At 45.9% G+C, this 18273-nt stretch overlaps 1 protein-coding gene across 3 annotated transcripts in view; it reads left to right on the top strand.

The window, feature by feature from the left end:
- Window positions 1-18273, top strand: part of AFAP1L2 (actin filament associated protein 1 like 2) — a 63431-nt gene that overhangs the window by 25967 nt on the left and 19191 nt on the right. For all 3 annotated transcript variants that reach the window (XM_014250123.2, XM_014250122.2, XM_088059631.1), the window contains 3 exons: window positions 13889-14017; window positions 14547-14624; window positions 17630-17721. In XM_014250123.2, coding sequence (XP_014105598.1) covers window positions 13889-14017; window positions 14547-14624; window positions 17630-17721 — 299 coding nt within the window. The remainder of the gene's footprint in view (window positions 1-13888; window positions 14018-14546; window positions 14625-17629; window positions 17722-18273) is intronic.

The raw sequence follows: 18273 nt of genomic DNA, 5'->3' as shown, positions 1-18273 counted from the left end.
TGAATTGTTGAGTCTCTAAGGGAAAAAGTTTTAAGAAAATGGGCATTAATGTCTTCAGGTAGAGAACAGTCGTTAGGAAGAAATGGGCCCTGGTGGAGCACCAACTTTGGCTTCACTCCAAAGCTGCACTTCTTCTGCCCTTGGATTTTATTGCAGACCTCTAGTTTTGGCCTTTGCTTTCCCCAAAGTGTTGATACCTTCTGGTGGAAGGGGCTAAATGCAGAGTTTGTTGTGAGCTGCTTCAGCTTTTTGTGGAAAAGTAAAACAGACATTTCTGCTGTGGCTTTGCTGTTGCAGCCTCACATTTGTTTGAATCACCAGTTCAAAGCCTCCATAGCAGAGATCTCAAAGCAGCAGAAATTCAGCAATGATCCTTGGTGACTGGAAACCATTGAGTTCTGTGTCCAGTTTGATCTCTGACTAACATCACACCTCTCCAGTTGGAGCAGTGCTCTTGACCTGGCAGGTCACCCACCAGCAGAGCAGACATCAGTGTTCACCGACCCTGCAAGCCTTTGAAGCTTTTGCTTAAAAAAAAACCAACCCTGCAATGGAGGAAGATAAACTGTGCTGTATACAAAACCCCTTGTCTAAGAAATGTCTTATCTCTGAGGGGTTTGCAGAAACCCTCTCCTGTTTGGGAATGATGAAAGCAAGACAGCTATTAATAAGCTGAAAACAGAAATGGGAGCAGGAGGTATCTAGCTTTTGATGATGGCATCTTTCTCATGTTTTCAACAGCTGCAAAGGTTTTCTGTAAAATTGTTTTGAAACAGAGATACTCATGAAACTGCATTTCTAATGTGGGCTAGAGAGAGCTGGGAAAGCTAAAGAAACTTTTTTGGCAGCAGTTCATCTTTCTTAGCCTAGTGTACTTGTCCAATCTGTGTCCCTTTTAAATTCTAATTACTTCCTCAGGCACCACAAACACTCTGGCCTTGTCACTTCTCCTTTTGAAGTTTGCTTCTCATAATGCAGCCTCTTCTGAAGCGCTCATGATGTCGGTCAGCTAACTAGTCCAAAACATTCCACTGCTTCAAAATCACTTAATTCTTTTTCAAGTACAAAGAACGGCTTTCCTGTTGCTGCCTGCTGACTCATGCGAGAAAGGTAGTGCACCTCGTGTCAGCCAGGAGAGCAAGTTCCTGCAGGCACCTCACACAGGGCAGAAAATCTGCAAAGGGTGATGGCCAAGGTGGCAAGCAGAGGTCTGGGTGCAGAGAGCTGCGTTAAGGGAAAAATACATCTTGGTGAAACCAGTGTGAGCATCAGTGAGTGCTGAGTGTGTATCTTTGCCAAGGCTTAGATTATCCCCATTGCTGGAGTCATGTGCTTTGGCTGAAAAGGCTGCCTGTGATGAAGGGCAAATGAAGAAAGTGGACTTTTGCAAAATCTCTGGAATGTTTAACACACAGTAGCCTTTTTCAGGTTTGCAGAATAAACTTAACCAAGCATTGCCCAAACTGAGTGTGCAGTTTGATATTGGTCCTTACAGTAGCAGAGAGGGAGAGCTCCTGAGCACCGTGCTGTCCTGAGATGCTGTTTCCAGCACCTGAACATGGTCTCTGTGTGGTGCTGCCCTGTGTGAGCGCACCAGCCAGCCCAGGGCAAGGAGAATGATGTGGTAATGGGGGATACAGTAGTCAAAGGAATTTTTCTTGCCTGATCTTTCCTTCCACTCCCTTTATCCCCCATTACATCTGCCTGCACCTAGCTAGGGATGGGTTCCCTGCTCCTCACTAAGGGCTCTTGACAGGGATTTAAGTTCTGCTGTTCTATACCAACACCCAACGCTCAGCCTCAAATGCCCCTTTGATGTGCTACTCTGAGCCATGCACAAAAGGATGTGGGTGAAATGTGCTGGAGCACTGCATCCAAAGAACTCTGGATAAGGATTGATAATCATGGGTAGGGAAAATTAAATGCATTATTTTGTTGCTGAGAGGGTCCTATTGGTCCAGTTTGTTTTCTATGTCTTTGAAACAGTTTCCTGCACTTGCTTTGCCCTTCAGGAGAGGGAATTTGTAGAAGCATAAGTTGGCATGTCCCACATGGAAATTTCAGGCAGGTGTTACTCAAAATGGAGAGGAAATTTGGAGTGTACATTTCTTAAATGCCGTGATGGAGTTTGATGGCCTGAACAGCCCTTGAGAGCCTGGAAGTTCTTGTCTCTGTGTTTTTTGTCTGCAGTTTCTGCAGTGTATGACCTGCTTAGCAGCTGACCCAGGTGGCTGGGACAGATGTCCCTGCTGAAGGCTGAGCTGGAGCTAATCACTGCTCCCTGCCCTTTCCACCTGGCTGCCAGGCCAAGCACTTTTCCCCTTTGGGTAGCTTTTCACATAGGTGAGTGTGGGCTGGTAGCAAACTCCTCCTGGTGTCAGTGTGAGAGAATGTCAATGTGTGCTGTTCTGGGGTGAGTGCCTGAAAGAAACCTTTTTTTTGGGAGAAACAAGATTGTCTGTTTTTCTTTGTAACCAAACATAAATGATGAAGGACTAAGTCCCACAACATGGAGAAGCTTTTCAGTGGAACTGAAGGAGACATGTGGTATTTACAGCCCAGTTGCTATTTGAGGTGGGACTCTCTGGGTGGGAGAGCTGGTACTTTTTGCCCTCTGTGGCAGCAACATAAGCTGGTGAAAGAGCCTCCAGAGAAGATGAATTCAAATCCCTTTGGTTAAGGATCCACCACCTTGGCAGTAAGCATGAGAGGACAAATGCCCCAGGGATCTAGCCTCCTCCTGCCTCCTCTACTTTTTGGTCACTTTTCCTGAAACAAACGAGTTAAATCAATAGTATTGGTATTTTATCTTATAAACACCCACACTTTTGATTGTTTCACTGTCTTCTGCAACAAACTGTGCCTAGTCCTAGAAATGGGGAGTGTTTTCCCAGTCATTTGTCTTTCCTTCATCTGCCTGTTTCTTTCTTAGAAAGGCTGGGTAAACAGATAGCAATAAAGCAAGGGAAATTGCAACAAACCACAACAGAAGTGATCATTTTGTTTTTCTTAACCCAAGAAGATTGAAAGACTCTGTGGCTTTGCCTTTGGGGCTGGGGCTTAAGCTCAGAATTGGTGAAGGAAAGACAAAAGGTTGAGTAGAGGTTTGCAGTGGCAGCTTGTGATCTCTCTTGAGCCATGTCCAAGATGTACTGCTCCACTTTTTCTCTGGCCTTCAAGATGAGTGGCCAGCATTTTTCCCTGCAAAGCAGGAAGGCTGCTGGGCTGGCTGTGCCTTACCAGCTGGCACTGGTGAGGATATGCACCTCTTTTTGCCTGTGAGTACTAGAAAACTGTCCTGAGGGCAGTTGCTGTATGCAAGATGCTCCTCGTGTCCTGACTGAATTGTTTCCAGCTCTGCAGGCAGAGTGGTGGACTAGCCAGGCTGCACTTAGCACTGAGTAAACAGAGAGTTCCTTCAAGTTATTGCTCTCATTAAAGGTTATTAATTCACTGGTGTTGACACTGAACTGTATCCTATTCATTTTGTGGATGGAAAGCACAGCAGTGTGGTTTGGAGTGAGGGTGGTGGGGCCTGCCCCAACTGCAGGGAGCCAGGCACGAGCTGCTGATCCCAAACCACTGCTCCACAAATGATCCTCGGGTACCAAGGATGGTATAAGTGTTTATTAGCATGTAATGCTGAGGAAAGAGAAGTGCCAACCTGGGTAGGTTATAGCCAAACTACAGGGATGCCTCCTAAATGTCTTAAGAGGGGGATGAAAGAGTCAAAAGTGCGTTTAGAAAAGCTCCAAGGAAGCTGAATTTGCTGGAAGGACTTGAACTTGTTCATCAGCAGTTCCTTGTCACAAATTTTCTGCTGAGATGGTAAGTGAAAATAATGATCTAACTTTTAAATCTGTGATAGGATTAGTGATACCTTTGGCATATTTATGTAGTGGGTTTCAGAGGTTTAATTCAGCGTATTGTTCCCAGTCTGGATAACTGGCTCTCATTCATGTAAACAAAGTTCAAGACAGACAAAGTAACAAAATCTTTTTTATCCCGTAAATTGTTGTTTTGCTGGTTTAAGAGCTTTCTTTCGTTTCCCATGCCTCACAGTCAGGATAGGAAGGGAGAAGTTTTCCAATTCACATGGAAAAAAAAAGAAATGCAGGTCTTTGTCCTGGTTTTCCACTGCATCAGCCCCGCTGGGCTCCTGCCAGGCTCTGCTGGGGAGGGTGGCATAGGTGCCATGGGGTGATCTTGTCCTGAGCCTCCTCTTCACCCATGTCATCTGTGTGAGCCTGACTTGTTGCTGCTCAGAGATGAGCTCAAGCTCAGGGTGCAGATGGTAAATCAAGGTTTATTGCTCAGTTTTGGCAGAATTTTGGATGCTTACCTCTACCTCATCTTATAAGAGGTTCCCCTATGCAGTAAAGCATCCATGGGCAGTGGGGCAGGGCTGTCACCATGAGTCAAACCAGGAGCCCTCCATTTGGTCACTGCAGAAGTTGTTCATCTCAGTAGGTAAATGTCTGTGGCTTCTCTGATCTGTGTTCCCAGAGTCAGATCACACCATGTGGGGCCTGGATCTGTAGGGAGACAAGTGGGAGCTCATTTCTTGGTAATCCATAGCAAACAGGGGAGCTGCCTGTTCCTAGGAGGCTGCTCTGCCACCCTGACTTAGTGAAATATCATTTTGGAGGAATAAAGGGATAAATAAAGGTGTCATCTCTTGAATACAAGAGTGAGGAATGTCCTCAGGTCACCTGGCAGGTTTGCCTTCCCGTCACACGTGGGAGAGCTGTGGCCTCCTTTGGTGGCAGATGTTGGGTCCCAGCTGGGAGGTACTCCTTGAGCAATGGGGATTCATGGCAGGAGAGGGTTTGTAGTTTGACCTCTTCACAGTATTACTAAAGCTTCTCTTTCTATGCTTCTTAACCCTAAACTGAAGTGTAGTGAACACTGGTTTGCTTTGAATCTTGTTGGGAAGGAGTGTGGACTCTGGTCCTTAGTGATGTCTATAGATGGGGGAATTTTGCTGGGGGGACAGGGAGATCTTTCTCTGGGGGGGGCACCAGTATTGGAGATTTTAGCACTTTTCTCTGCTGATGATTAAACAGCAGATTTCCAGAGAAAAAAAAGTCAGGTTTGCACATTGCTGCATCAATACTGCTCAGTGACTCAGCTGCATGATCCTCCCTCTTGGTGTTTAGGCTTCCACATTACCTTGAGGAGGATGGATAAGGACTGCATGCAGTGTCTGGACAAGGGATTGAGCAAGATTAGTAAGAAAGAAATCTAGCAATCAATAATGATGTTCCTGTAGGCTCTGCCAGCCTACCCTGCTACTCAGGATACTTAAAAAAACTGTTCTGCCCCTGCACTAGTGCAGTAGCCTGGTGTGGTCGTTCTGCTTTTCAGCTGTAGGCACAGAGGCCCAGCCCTGGCTCTTGTGGATGCCGTAGCTCAAAGAGCCATTTCTGCAGAGGAAACAGCAAGGAAAGACTGGGACTCCAGGGCTGTGTATCTGTCTTTCTCTCTGACCCCAGAGCTCTTGCTTTTGCTTTCTCAAACATAATTGCTTTCCCCTTCTGCTGTGTTCCTATTGTTCACTGGAGAAATGATGCCATTAAATCAACAGAGAATGGTGGGAAAATGCTTTGATATGAGGCCTTAGGAGGGTGTGTGCATGTGTGCGTGTGCTTGTCCTCTCTCAAAAAAAACCAGCACAACCCTATGTGCATCTGGCAGCTTAATTTACTTTGTGTCTTGCCTGCAAGAGAGAAATCCATCTCAGAAGATATTTGGCAGTTAACCTCCTTTATTTGTATTGAAGTGGCACAAAGCGCGGGTGTTGTTCCAGGGCTGTCGTTCACCATTGTTGTGATAGTTACTCTCTCCAGGACCTTGCATTTTCCCACTCACTCTTTTGGGAATGAGGTAGTCTTTTTCCATGGGAAAGAGGGGATTACATGGCTATGGGCTCAGCAGGCATTAGGGACTCTAGTGTGCCTCTATTCCACTGCTGCTCTGTAATGTGGACAGGGATGGAAATTTGCTTTCCTCTGGCTTCAGCTGTGCAGAGTGATGAGCAGGGATGAGGCAAAGTCTGCTACAGCATTTTGACTAAAACCGTGCTCCAGGAGCCTTGGCAAAGACCTGAGGTGAGGTCCAGGGAGCAGGTTGCTCTATTCATGGAGTAAAGACTGCAGAGGAGAGCAAGGCTGTGCTGAGCAGTTGTGGGATTCCTTCTTGCACAAGGTTCCAGCAGCAGAGCCCTGTGTGTTTGCAGTATTTGGTTGAGTGTTTTGCGTGTTTCTTTTTCTTGAAGGCATCTGTTCCATTTGATCAGCCACCTCTTGGTAGCCCCTTCTTGGGTACAGCTGTGCATTGCATTAGCAAACAGTAGATGTGCTTTAAGTTGCAGGTCAGATGGTCACCAACCCATCCAGTAAAATCAGCCCCATGGAGTGATGGAGAGGAGAACAACCCTCCACAAGGCAGAAAAACCCCAACCAACCAACCAACCAACCAACCACCAATCTTAGCTGGAAACGGAAGGAGTAAGGAGGAAAAGCAGGAGAAAAGACTGTGGGGACAGAAGGGAATCAGTGGTGGCAGCCTCACAGGAAATGGTGTCTCTGTTGTGCCACTCTAGGATTCAGCTCTGGGGCTTGGAAGCAAATGTGATTTCTGCTTTGTAAAAATTGTTGGGATTTTTTTTCTCCCCGTCGGGAAAGGAGCCCACCATGCCCTGCTCTTGGGGATATTTACCTTAAAAACAGTGTTGTCTTTAATGTCCTGCCCTGCCTGATTTGGTCTAACTTTTTTAGCTGACCTCTTAATTTGAATAGATCATTACTTACCCTATTGACTAGTGCACTGATGTTTCTTTAGTTGTTTCCCTGCTGTTTTCTTACCTGGGTTCTGTCCCAGCAGGAGTTACTGTGCTACACAACTTGAGTGTGCCCTGCACAATGAGGATGTGGCACTTCTCTGATCCACCCCAAGTCCCAGCACAGTTTTCCATGGCACTCTGTGGTATGTTCCCATCTGCTGTGGCTGTGAGCATCACTGAGCACTGAGCACAGACCTGCAGTTTGTAGCCTAGTACAGCTTTGGGGATCTTGTGAGTTTGATGGGCAGTCTGCTAATATGGCCTGCTCCAAAGGAAGAGGTGCCAGCATCTCTCGGATGTCATCCAACAAATTTGTTTGGCAGTGGGGGACCTCCAGTGACTCACCAGTTGCTCTGTCATGGAAAGGCTGAGACCCTTTGCAAAGAAGCACATCACTATGTTGCCTGTGAAGTGTCAGACATACACCTTCCATTGCATACCAGATGATCTTTAAGGTCCCTTCCAACCCAAACTTTTCTATGATATAATAGAGCGATATGGTACTAAAATGCAAGAGTGCTCAGTAAAATCTCCTTGTGGCACAGTAATTTTCATGTTTTGCTTCTCTTCTCTCTTCCTTTTTTTTTCTCTTAATTTTTCTTGGATGCTGTTTCTTGCCTTCCAGTGGAGGGAAGAGGAGTCTGTTGTTTGCTCAGTTAACTGAAAAAAGCTTTGTGTGCATTTTCTGCTGCCGTTTTGTTAAAGTTCAGAGTTCCTGGGTTAGAGCTGCCACTTCTCAATACAAGTCTTGTTCGAACTTCCAGAGCAGCCCACGCAGAGCTGCTTGGGTTCATCTGCGCAGTTCACAGCCCACAGCCAGCCAAACACATTGTTTGCCTCTGTCCTTCCATGAATCATACTTTGCAACAAAGACCAGCCTAGTGCTCCCAACGAGAGTGTGAATCCAAGCGGTGCTGGGTTTTAGGTACATTAATAGAGCAGTCTGGGTGGGGTTTTCTTTCTTTCTTTCTTCTCTGTGAGCACTCATTGTGTCTGAAAATCAGACAGCTTTGTGACAATGGTCTTAACTGTCTGACATTTGTCTGGCTTATTAGGAAAACCCTGATAGGAGTTCTCCAGTTTTACAGTTTCCTTATTTTGAGAGATTTTAGCTTGTCTCAGGGTTATGAATTTCGCCTTTTGTTTTGTTTAATCTAACAGCAATTCTCCAGTGAGAAAGTTCATTGTTTGCCAGAAGCTTAGAGGAGGTTTTAGTGGGTATTCCTTTGATAAACACAGCACTTCTCATTTTGCTGTGGGGATATTTCTTTTTTCTACCATTATTTATATATTAATAATTTTCTGTGGGTAAGAAAAAATTTTCAACTGGACAACAGTGGGCTGGGCTTTTTATTATCTTCCCATGAAAAGCAGGAAGATGGAAGGCTGGCCAGTCATTACAGGCACAAGTGAGAAGTAAATCACCGTTTCTGATGGTCCAAACCAGGGTGGTAAAGCCTTAGTCTGCACTCACCTGGTTTATTCTGCTCATCACCCTGGGTGAATGCTGGCAGGGTTTCAGTGTGATGGGGATGCTTCTCAGAGGAGCAGCTTTCTGGGATTCAGCAGAGATGTTGCTGCTTCTCAGTGCATTTGGATGAGCCATCTACCACCTTTCCTTCCCTGCACTGCATTGCCAAAGCCAGCAGCATCTGGAGCAGGAGGAGCTGCATGCACTGCAGAGGAGCTGAAGCATTGTGGTTCTCTGTTTTTCACTGCTGCTCTGCACGACCCTGCAGCCAGCAGGGTGAGGAGGGTTGGTTTGTCTGAGGAAGGATCTGCTTTGCTGTTTTGGAAGGTGGCCCGGTGTAGGGGTCATCCAGCTGTTACAGCTGTCACCATCCACACATCTGCCTTTCCTCACAGCTGGGGAGAATGGCCTTCTCTAGCTGTAACCGTGGTGACTTTTCCCTCTTGCAAAGCCCAACTGTTACTGTAAGACTCCAAATTAGCCAAGGAGGCCTGGGCTGGGTCCTCCTGCTCTTCTGACAGCACTTGCTATTCAGCCGCCTGAATGCTGCCTCTGTGCCTGCCTGTCCTCTCTGCACGCTCCTCAGCTGCCCTATTCATTTTATGCAGCCAACAAAAAAAGAAAGCAGGGCTAGAAAGGAATTCCTTTCTGCCAAAACAGCCCCTGGGGAATCCCAGTGCTGCCAGCCAGGGCTGGTCAGTGGGAAATGGGAGCTGAAAGGCTGCCATGGGATTTAGTGCATGATGGAAGCAGTCTGGGGAGGCTAGGCATGGGAAGGTACCTCAAGATACTCCTCAGGAAGCCCTCTGCTCCTGGTGGCTGGCCCTTTCATGATTCACAATCCTGTTACCAGTTCTATTATCTCTGGAGTTTCCAAGATTTTTGAAGCAAGAAGCTTGGCATGGCACAGACTGCAGGTATTTACTTGGTTCCTGAATGGAGTTATTTGTCAGCAGCTTAGCCCAGCTCCTTCTAGGAAGGAAGGGTGAAGCCAAAAGTACCAAACCCAGACTCTGCTTTGGGATCCATGGATGGAGGGTTGGAAACAAAATCTCCAGGCTGGGATGTGGGAAAGCTAGTTTATATTCCTGATCTGGTGAAGAATACAGCCACATCCTTGGACAAATCACTTAATCTCCCAATGCCTTAGTTTCCTGTTAGCAAATGATACTCCTTATCTTTCACCTCTCATCTCAGCAGAGGAAAGAGTTTGTCTTTTAGTATATATCTCATTACAGTTCTTTGTCTGGTGGCTGAGGCCCCTCTACCTTGATAAAATAAGTAATTGAATTTAGATTAAATGGTCTAATACAATCCTGCCCAGTGGTTACTGAAACACTTGAACGAAAGCTCGTTCTGAGCCTGTCTTCCCATTTCCTCATAAGGCCAAGACATGAAGTAATTAGATGTCGACGTAGGTTGTTATTGTAGCACAGTGACAGAGATCAGTGGTTATTGGTAGGAATGGCTTTTATAATCTAGTTTAATGGTCATTTACCTTTCAGTGACCTTAGTGTCAGGCAAAATTGGCAGCTCTTTTGCAAGGAATGTGCTTCCTCAATGAGGGCTTTGCAAGCTGTTTCATTTTTGGCTCTAGCTTCACATGAACTAGGATAGACACTGCTGCAATGCAAGAGACTTTCAGTCTGCAAAGAAAGGCACAGACTGCTGCCAAAAGAAGCCCTTTTCAGTGCTGTCCTGCTGCCACTGAATTGCTGTTGGAACAGATCAGTTGTGCTTAAAGCATCTCTTTGCTTATTGCTGCAGCCAGAGTTGCAGCCTTCAGACTGGGAGAGCCTGTGGTGGTCAGTGGCAGCCCAGGAGTTTTGTAAAATGGGTTGCATTGTCTTGGAGTAAAAGAAGGAAGAACTTACTTCTTCATCCGGTTAAGTGCATGAAGGAAGAAGGAGCTGGTAATTCTGACTATAACGCTCACCCTGAAAGTCCTTATTACGTCAATAAAGATGTGATATTTCTATATATTTCAAAGCTAAGGAGTCCTTTCAGTGATATTCACCCTCTCACTGCAGATGCAAATCACTCAATTTTCCCATTGGCTGTGATGCTCCTATACCTCTCTCCATCATGTGTTGAGAAATTCCTACAGGTTTCATCCAGTTACTGATGTCTGTTGCCATGGAGAAGAACATGATATGAGTTGTGCTGTGATTTCTAAAGGTACCCCAGGTCTGTGGCCTTTGTAGGACTTTGTAGGGAGCTGCAGTAGTTCATATCCTGGTGCTTGAGGGGACTGGATTCAGGGCAGGTATTCACAGTGACCTGGGCCAAGCCTCTTAATTTTTCTGACAATCTAAACCTTTAGATGGTATTGCCTGATTACCTTAGAGGTAATCCGTATCTTCTGTGAAGGGAGCTGAATTTTTGCAAGATCTCTGAAGCTCTTTGTTTCAGTTGGTGCCAGAAATATTACTTGAGTCACAAAGAAATGCTATGAGAGTGGAGAAGAGCAATACAGCAGTGGAAAAAAAATTCAGAAAAGCATCTGAGAATTGCTCTGCCTTATGACTTAGGCTTCTGTCTACTTCTGATCTCTCATCCTGCTGCTCAAAGCCATACAATTCTGCAGATATGTTCCTTGCATCTGTAACTATTGCCTTGCAGAGCAGAAATCATCTCTTTATGTGCTCTCATTTCTAAACTGCTAAGATAAGGAGAGCAAAACCATGCAGCTGGGGGGCAGAACTATTTGTTTTAGGCTGCTTTGAAAAGACACCAACCTGGTTTTACTGTGAGCATGTTCCATACATCACCATCAGTGTGTATCTAAATCTGTAAAGATCTATCAGTGTGATAGATCTTTAGCAGAGATCAAGCAGTGACTTCCAGCACTCAGAATCCTGAGGTGGTTTAATGTATAAGAGTCCTCACATTCATCAATCTCTGATAAGTATTAGCTTCTTCTCCTTCTGATAGGAGAGAATGAACTGTTAGTGGAGTTTTTTTTTTTTCAGGTATCAGGTTTGGATTGGGAATGTCCAGCTGAGATCAGAGAGATACTTGCATAGAAGCAGATGGTTTATATACTGCTTCTTGCAGAAGAAGAGCAAAATTAATCTCTCATGAGTCCCTGAAGTCTGAATCCATTGAGGTCTGACAGTCTTTCCACTGACCCCAGGATCACATCCTAAATGAGCTGCTTTGAGTCACTGGAAGCCTAAGTTCAGCTTTGGTGGGCTGGAAAATGCAACCTACTGTATGGGCTATGCTATTCATAAGCACTCAGCCCTGTGTGTGTGCTAGCTGTGGATGCCTGGGAGAAGAATAAAGTAATTTTCTGCAGTGTGGGGGTGGAGGAGGGAATGGGAATTGTACCCCCTTCCCTGCAGACCCACTGTTGTGACATCCACGTGGGCAGCTGTTGGGAGCTGACCTGTTTCTGGAGCTTCAGATTAAGGTTGGGTATCCTTGGTGCCGTTTTTTCTGATATCATCCCTGACACATGAATGTCCTGTGCAGCTGGCATGACCAGCAGGACCTGACCTCAATTTGAATTTTCTGAAGTGGGCCACTGAAGCAGATGAGTATAGCAAGGTTGTGATTTACCCTGGGGTGGGGGTTCCTTAAACTTGGAAGAAACAGGGTCCCTGAAGCTTTAGAGAAGCCAGTTGTGAGTAGGTTTGACACCATTCATTGCTTCTTGGCATCCAGTATTATTATCAGCAAATAGTACCTGTTTCTTCACAGCTTATGGAAAAAAAACCTGCTGTTTCTTGAAGTGATTCTTGTTTTCTCTGGGCAAAAAGGAACCTAGCAAAGACATTTGAGTTATGCAGCATGATGCAGGTGTTTTCCGTTCCCTGCTGGTCCTAAATCAGACCAGAAGAGAATTAATTTGGTGTGGAGGGTACAGAATGAAGTGTGAATAACTGCAAGTTGGTTGGTTCCTCTGGAGCTGTTATTGATTGATCTGGAGTCATTAGGCTGATTTACAGTCAATCTGGTGAGGATTAATTCAGTTTGAGAATAGCAGCAGTGAGTTTTTTTTTCAATTAACGGCTAGCAACACAAACTTTTACAGTGTAATTTATTTATCAATCTTCTAACATGTATTTACCCCAGGAAGGCTGCCTGGTGGCTAAAGATAGGTGAGTAGGAAGGTGATGGCTTTCTCCTGCCTTTAAAAAAAGTGTTCTTTATGACCTTAAATGTGGTAGCTCTTTAACTAAAACTGCTCAGATGCTTTGTCTTATGAATCCAAAATGTTAACACTTTTCTAGTTCATGGGTGTGAACTGTGACTCACAGGGGTTCCACGGGATCACCCAGTATGGGAATGCTGTAAGTAAAGGGAAAGGAGCATTGCCCCACTCAAGTTATCTCTTAAGTTCCCAGGTGGAGTGCTAAGGAGTCACATCCAGGCTTGCAGGGTGGTGGTGGTGAACCCAGGCTTCACTGCCCATCTCCTCTGTAGGTCCTCAGCACCAGGGAGTGATGGAGAGGGGTAGCAGGGGAGCTCCAAAGGGGAGGAACATTTCCAGCTGGGTTGGGCACGTTTTCCCCACACTGTTGTTCTTGCTCAGCGCTTCCTCACTCCACATAATCCTCTGTTATTTCCTCCTCCCGCCCCTGCTGCTAATTAGCCCACGATAAACTTTGGTGTGAACAAAAGCAAGCAATTAAGAATCTGTTGCTTCAGTGTGAGCCCTGTCAGAGCAGTGATTTGTTGGTGGCAGGGCTGTGCAGCACCTCCTCGGGAGGAAAACAAACCCACTAGTCCAGCTGAGCCAGTGGTGCTGGGGAGCAGCGTGTCCCAGCTGCTTGCTTTGGGGATGCAGGGATGTCTTGGGTACAAAAGGGCTTCCTGAGGCACTGAGAGATGCTGCTGATCCTGTGGCTTCAGTTTCACATGGCACAGTGCTCTCTGTGGTCACTGCCCAAGCAAGGTGGTTTGAGAAGTTACTGAGTTGTGATTGAGGTATATGAGGAGGTAGGGATTTTTTTTTCCTTTTTTTTGGAATACACACATAAACATTCTCAAACTAATAGAGGCAGAGAAATAATGGTAGAATTAAACATAAGTTTATTGAGTGGTTTGTGCTGGAAGGGACCTTAGAGATCATCTAGTTCCAATGTCCTTACCATAGGCAAGGACACCAGATTGCCAGGGCCCCATCTCTCCCAAATAAAGAGGAGGCTTAGGAAGAGGAAGCAAAAAGTGGGATTTTTGGTAGGTCCCAAGCCAAATGAGGTTTGAATGATATTTGCCAGGACTCAAGGTGTGTGTACCAAAACCTTGCAAGCTGCTTTCTTGTAACCTCAGCCCTAATACTCAAAATCTCTTCAGGTTGTCTTTGCTTGAGCAGGAAGACCTAATGGAGTAATTATTTACATGGGGTTTCACTGATGTGTGAACAGACTAAGGGAAGTTGGAGATTTTTTGGTTTGAGACTGACTTTCTTTCCAAAGCTAGAGGCAGGGTTCAAGCTGGAAAATTAAATATGAACTATTCCTGGGCAGTAAAAGCAAAGAATTTTGGAAAGCATGGGATTAACATATATCCTTTGACACACCACCCAGCTGTTTTGCCAACATTTGTGTCTGTTTCTGTTGTAGCTCTCGAGCAGCTGCTCACAGAACTTGAAGATTTTCTGAGGATACTGGACAAGGAGAACTTGAGCAGCACTGCTTTGGTGAAGAAGAGCTTCCTCTCTGACCTTCTGAAAGTCTACACCAAGTCCAGTGGTACAGACGAGGAAAACCAAGGATGGGGTGCTGGGCTGCCATGGGAACTGCTACGGGGTCTTGAAGCAACATTTTCCTGGCGGCTGGTGGGAAGAGGAGACATGAAAATTAGAAGGAGAAAATGAAACTGAGTTTATTTTTGCAGTGACCTCTAATTGTTTATGTAAAATTACTATAGTTATGTGTCCAACTTTACAAGCAAAAAATTCCCAAGATTCCTGATCCTTTCTGTTTTCCTTATTAAACCTTAAGTTTATTTAATCCACTTTGTAAGATACACAGGATGTACTGTTTGGCCAAGTTAATGTTTAAGTAGAAATTTTAACTTAAGGAATTTCCTGACCATAAAGCACTTAATTTTTCTGCTTTTTATTATTGCTTGGGGTTTTTCCTGCACATTGCCTCAACCAACGTTGCTCTCTCCAAATGTTCTCAGCAGAGACACTTTTTTACATCTGCCTTTGTGGAAAAACTTAGCGATGTGAAAGCAGCGTGTGGGTAAAGAGTTCACTTTTCCCTTTGTTTGCAGGTGGTGATGAGGAGTATATTTATATGAACAAAGTGACAGTCCATAAACAGCAGGACGACCAAGAGAAACAAGACAAAGGTAGGGAGCTGAAGACTAATGGTTTCATCGTGTCTCACGGGATGATGAAGGCACACAAGGTTAGAGCCTTGCTCTGGCAGCTCTGAGGGCTGAAGCAGCTGCTGGTTGTGGAAGGGCCATTTTCATAACATTCCCTTGGAAATAGCAGTCCTTGCCAATACTGTGAGGTTATTCCTGGAAGTAGCACTTTGGAGGTCTTTATTTTGGGATAAAAACGTTGCCTTCTAAGGCCTGAAGCTCCAGTGCCTGAAATATTCAAAGAAGCCTTCATGCTTTCTTTGGCCACAAAGCAAGTTGCTTTTTGTATCTTTGAGACCTTGAAGGTTTATTTCTTGTTTGCTGTGTTGCTCTGCTCTGGCCCAGAGGGTCGGTGTTGTCACAACCTTGCGAGGTGAGTTCGCAGGGCTCAGCCCTCACCATCTGCACGGGCAGGGCACCTTCATCTCCCAGGGATGTGAGAGCTCTGCAGAGTAAAAGCCGAGAAATTAAACCTAGATAAAATATTCATTTCCAATTTAGTTTTCCCAGCTTTTGAATTTGTAACACGGCAGAGAGCATAATTGTCTAAAAATGTTCTTCCTCTTTGAAGTTCACCATGAAAGAGGTTGCTGATAATTGCATGGAGTGAGAGTATTAGTGACACACATTTTATGAAGGCACACCTAGTCAGAGGCTGATCCTACCCCGGAGTTTCCAATGCCAAGGGATGCAACAAGGACTCATCAGTGCAGCCTGCTGCTGATGTGCTGGTCCTGCAACAGTTGGGATTGTTCCACTTCCACAGTTGTTTGTTTTGGTTTTAATTCTTTGTGGTGGGATTTTCTGTTTATTTGGTTTGATTTGTTCTTTAAACTACCTGCAGCCAAACTTGGGCTAACTTCAAATGCCTCTGAAGGCAGGATGTCCTCCGCACGTGCAGCCCCAGTGTGACCTCCAGACAGGGCCCTCCGGGTGATGCTGTAATGCTCTATAATAGGATCACACAGCCTCCCAGTAGCTCCCAGCTGCTGAGCAGCAACAGAAGCATCTTTTTATATAAGTTCTTATTTGGGTGGATAAAGCAAAGCTTGCACTGATTCACCATGCTCAAACACAGGGAAAATTTCAGACAATTTATTTTTAGAGGTGGTTCTTTTATTTCAGACTTTTCCCTATCAAGGCCATGACCCTGCCCACTCAGTCACTCCCTGTGGGACCTGGCACTTCTCTCTTTCTGTTTTCAACAACTTCCCTATTCCAAGTAAAACTTCTGACTTATTTGGAAATGCTAGATGTGTCAGTGAGACACATGTGTGGGACCTTAGCCACTGCTGCAGCTGGGTGTAGAGCCCTGATCCTGCCTCTGTAACTGGATGGAGAGGTGCTTGCAGGTTCAGGTTTAGTGGATGGAGGGGGCCCAAGTGCCCACTGGTGTGATACTGATTTTCCAGTGATTATGCACCTCCCTCTATCCCTCTTTTCTACTGCAATTCCATGCCTGTAATGGGCATGGGGACCACACTTTTGTGGCTGAGCCGACAGGACCTTGTGCTCTGCAGAGCTTCTTCCCCACAATAGCTGTGCTCAAGCATGCTCCAGCAGCACAAGGTGAAATGCTTTCCAAAGTCCATCAGCTCCAGAAGTCACCCCTCCAAACTTTAAAATATGCGATTTCTGCGCAAAAATGTATTTCCCTGCTCCTTGTATCTACTTGCAATTTCAGTGGTATGGATTTAAGCAGAACAGACACTGCTTTTGAGATACCTTCCTGTGGCCCAGTTATGGAATTCCCTGCACTGGGTGATGAAGGCACCATCATTTAATGGATCTCATTTACCTGTGAGACACAGCAAGTCCACGGGGCTCTTCAGTGAGCCAAATGCCAACTCCTTTTGAAAGTTAGCACAAAGGGGCAGGAGTCTGGAGGTGGGACTGATGTGAAGAGCTCCTGGTGTGGCCACTGCAATCTTCTTAGCCCAAGTGCCAGGTGACATTCACTTTTACAAGGAACAGAGAGAACAGATAAGTTAATAGTTAGTACAGATTGAATTTGAGCAGGATTTTTGGATGGTTTTTCTATTTCCCCTCTTTCATCTAAATAGGCTTCAAACTGCAGGTTTTAGAGAGGCATCTTTATCAGAGGACACCTTTAAAATGTTAATGCTTGTCTAGGGAAAAATATTCCTTCCCTCCCACACCAGTAAGGAAACAGTCTGTGATTTGTGATGCTGGCATGTGTAGCTGGAGAAGGAAGGGGTATCATTGCACTGTCTCAGAGGTCATGGGATTTGGGCACTCGTTGAGGCCACCCAGGAGTTCTGTAGTAGGAGAAAGGGGACTGAACACAAGATTTCTGAGCTTTCAATGTACCCTGCAGATATTAAATCACTCTGCATTCAGCTGCTTGGAAAATCTGAGTTTCCAGAGGCAGACACAGATCACCTGGAGCAGTTCTACTGCCATTTGCCTATCCTTGTGTTTGGCCTGGGCGGGTTCAGGAGCAACCTTCCCTTGGGCAGTGATTACACCACTGACCATGGCTGGCTTTGATAAGCCACTGTGCACTCAGCTAAACAGCCACCTTTGCAGTTTGCCCTGGGAGCAGGATGGTACTAGATCCATCTTCTGGGAAAGGTAGCAGAGGAGCAGACGGTCACCGACCTGTCTGCTCACAGCAGCAGGGATCAGAGCTAGAACTAAAGTGCTATGGGTTTCCAGACACTGTGGTGTCTGCCCATGCTGCTTCTTAAGACCCTTTGAAGTCTCAGCAGCGGGTCTAGCCTTCACAGTTCTCCTCCAGAAGGAAAAACATGCACTAAAACCAGAGGTCAGCTCTTTTGCTGCATCTTCCAGTGCCACATTCCTGGCTATGGCCTGAAATGACATGGTGGACCTGCAGCCCTGCCTGTAATTGTCACTTTCCTCCCCACTGAAATAGCATCTTGCTGCTCCAGCACAGCCCAGGGTAGCAAGTGCTCTGCTGGGAGATGCCACGTGTCATTTATAGAATTGTTTCTGCCTTGCAGTGCTGGATCAGAAGAGCTCCCTGACCAATGGAGACTCAGGACTGCATTTGTTACCTCCTCAGAAGAGCCTGCCAGACCTCCCCCCTCCAAAGGTAAGTTTTTCACACCCCTTGCTTTTCACTGCCTCAGCTTGGGGCTCTGAACCCCTTGAGGCTTCACTTTTGTCATGTCCTTTGCATCATGACCGGGTGGAAAGACCTCTGCCTGTGTATGTTAGTGAGGCAAAGAGTCCTGGTGAGCTTTATTTTAAAAATAATAACAAAACATCGAACTAGGGATTTCCAGGTGTATGTTCCATGTTTCCAAAGACCATGGGTTAGTATGTGGTTGGTGCAGCTGGATGGTGGCCTGGGGTGGCTGGATGCCCAGGAATCCCTGTGGTTCCCAAAACTTGTGCACAGGTGGAGTAGGCAGCTGTGGGAGCACCCTGTGAGTGTGCAAATTGGGCTGTGCTCCCTGCCAGGGAGAGCCACCCCCACTGCATGGCACTCCAGGCTCAAGAAAGGACCTCTCCTCTGCTGCAGCCCTGGCAGCTGTTCTCTTCCCACAGCCATCCACAGGGAAAGTCCTGTGGTACGGATGCAGACACCCAAGGTGGTTATATTTGCATGCTCATTGTGCCATAATGCAACAGGCAAATGTTC

The sequence above is a fragment of the Pseudopodoces humilis genome, chromosome 9, assembly GCF_049639895.1.
Source record: "Pseudopodoces humilis isolate 2021_Gansu_Grassland_sample_001 chromosome 9, ASM4963989v1, whole genome shotgun sequence".
Classification (NCBI taxonomy): Eukaryota; Metazoa; Chordata; class Aves; order Passeriformes; family Paridae; genus Pseudopodoces; species Pseudopodoces humilis.
This window is presented reverse-complemented; position numbering and strand designations above follow the sequence as displayed.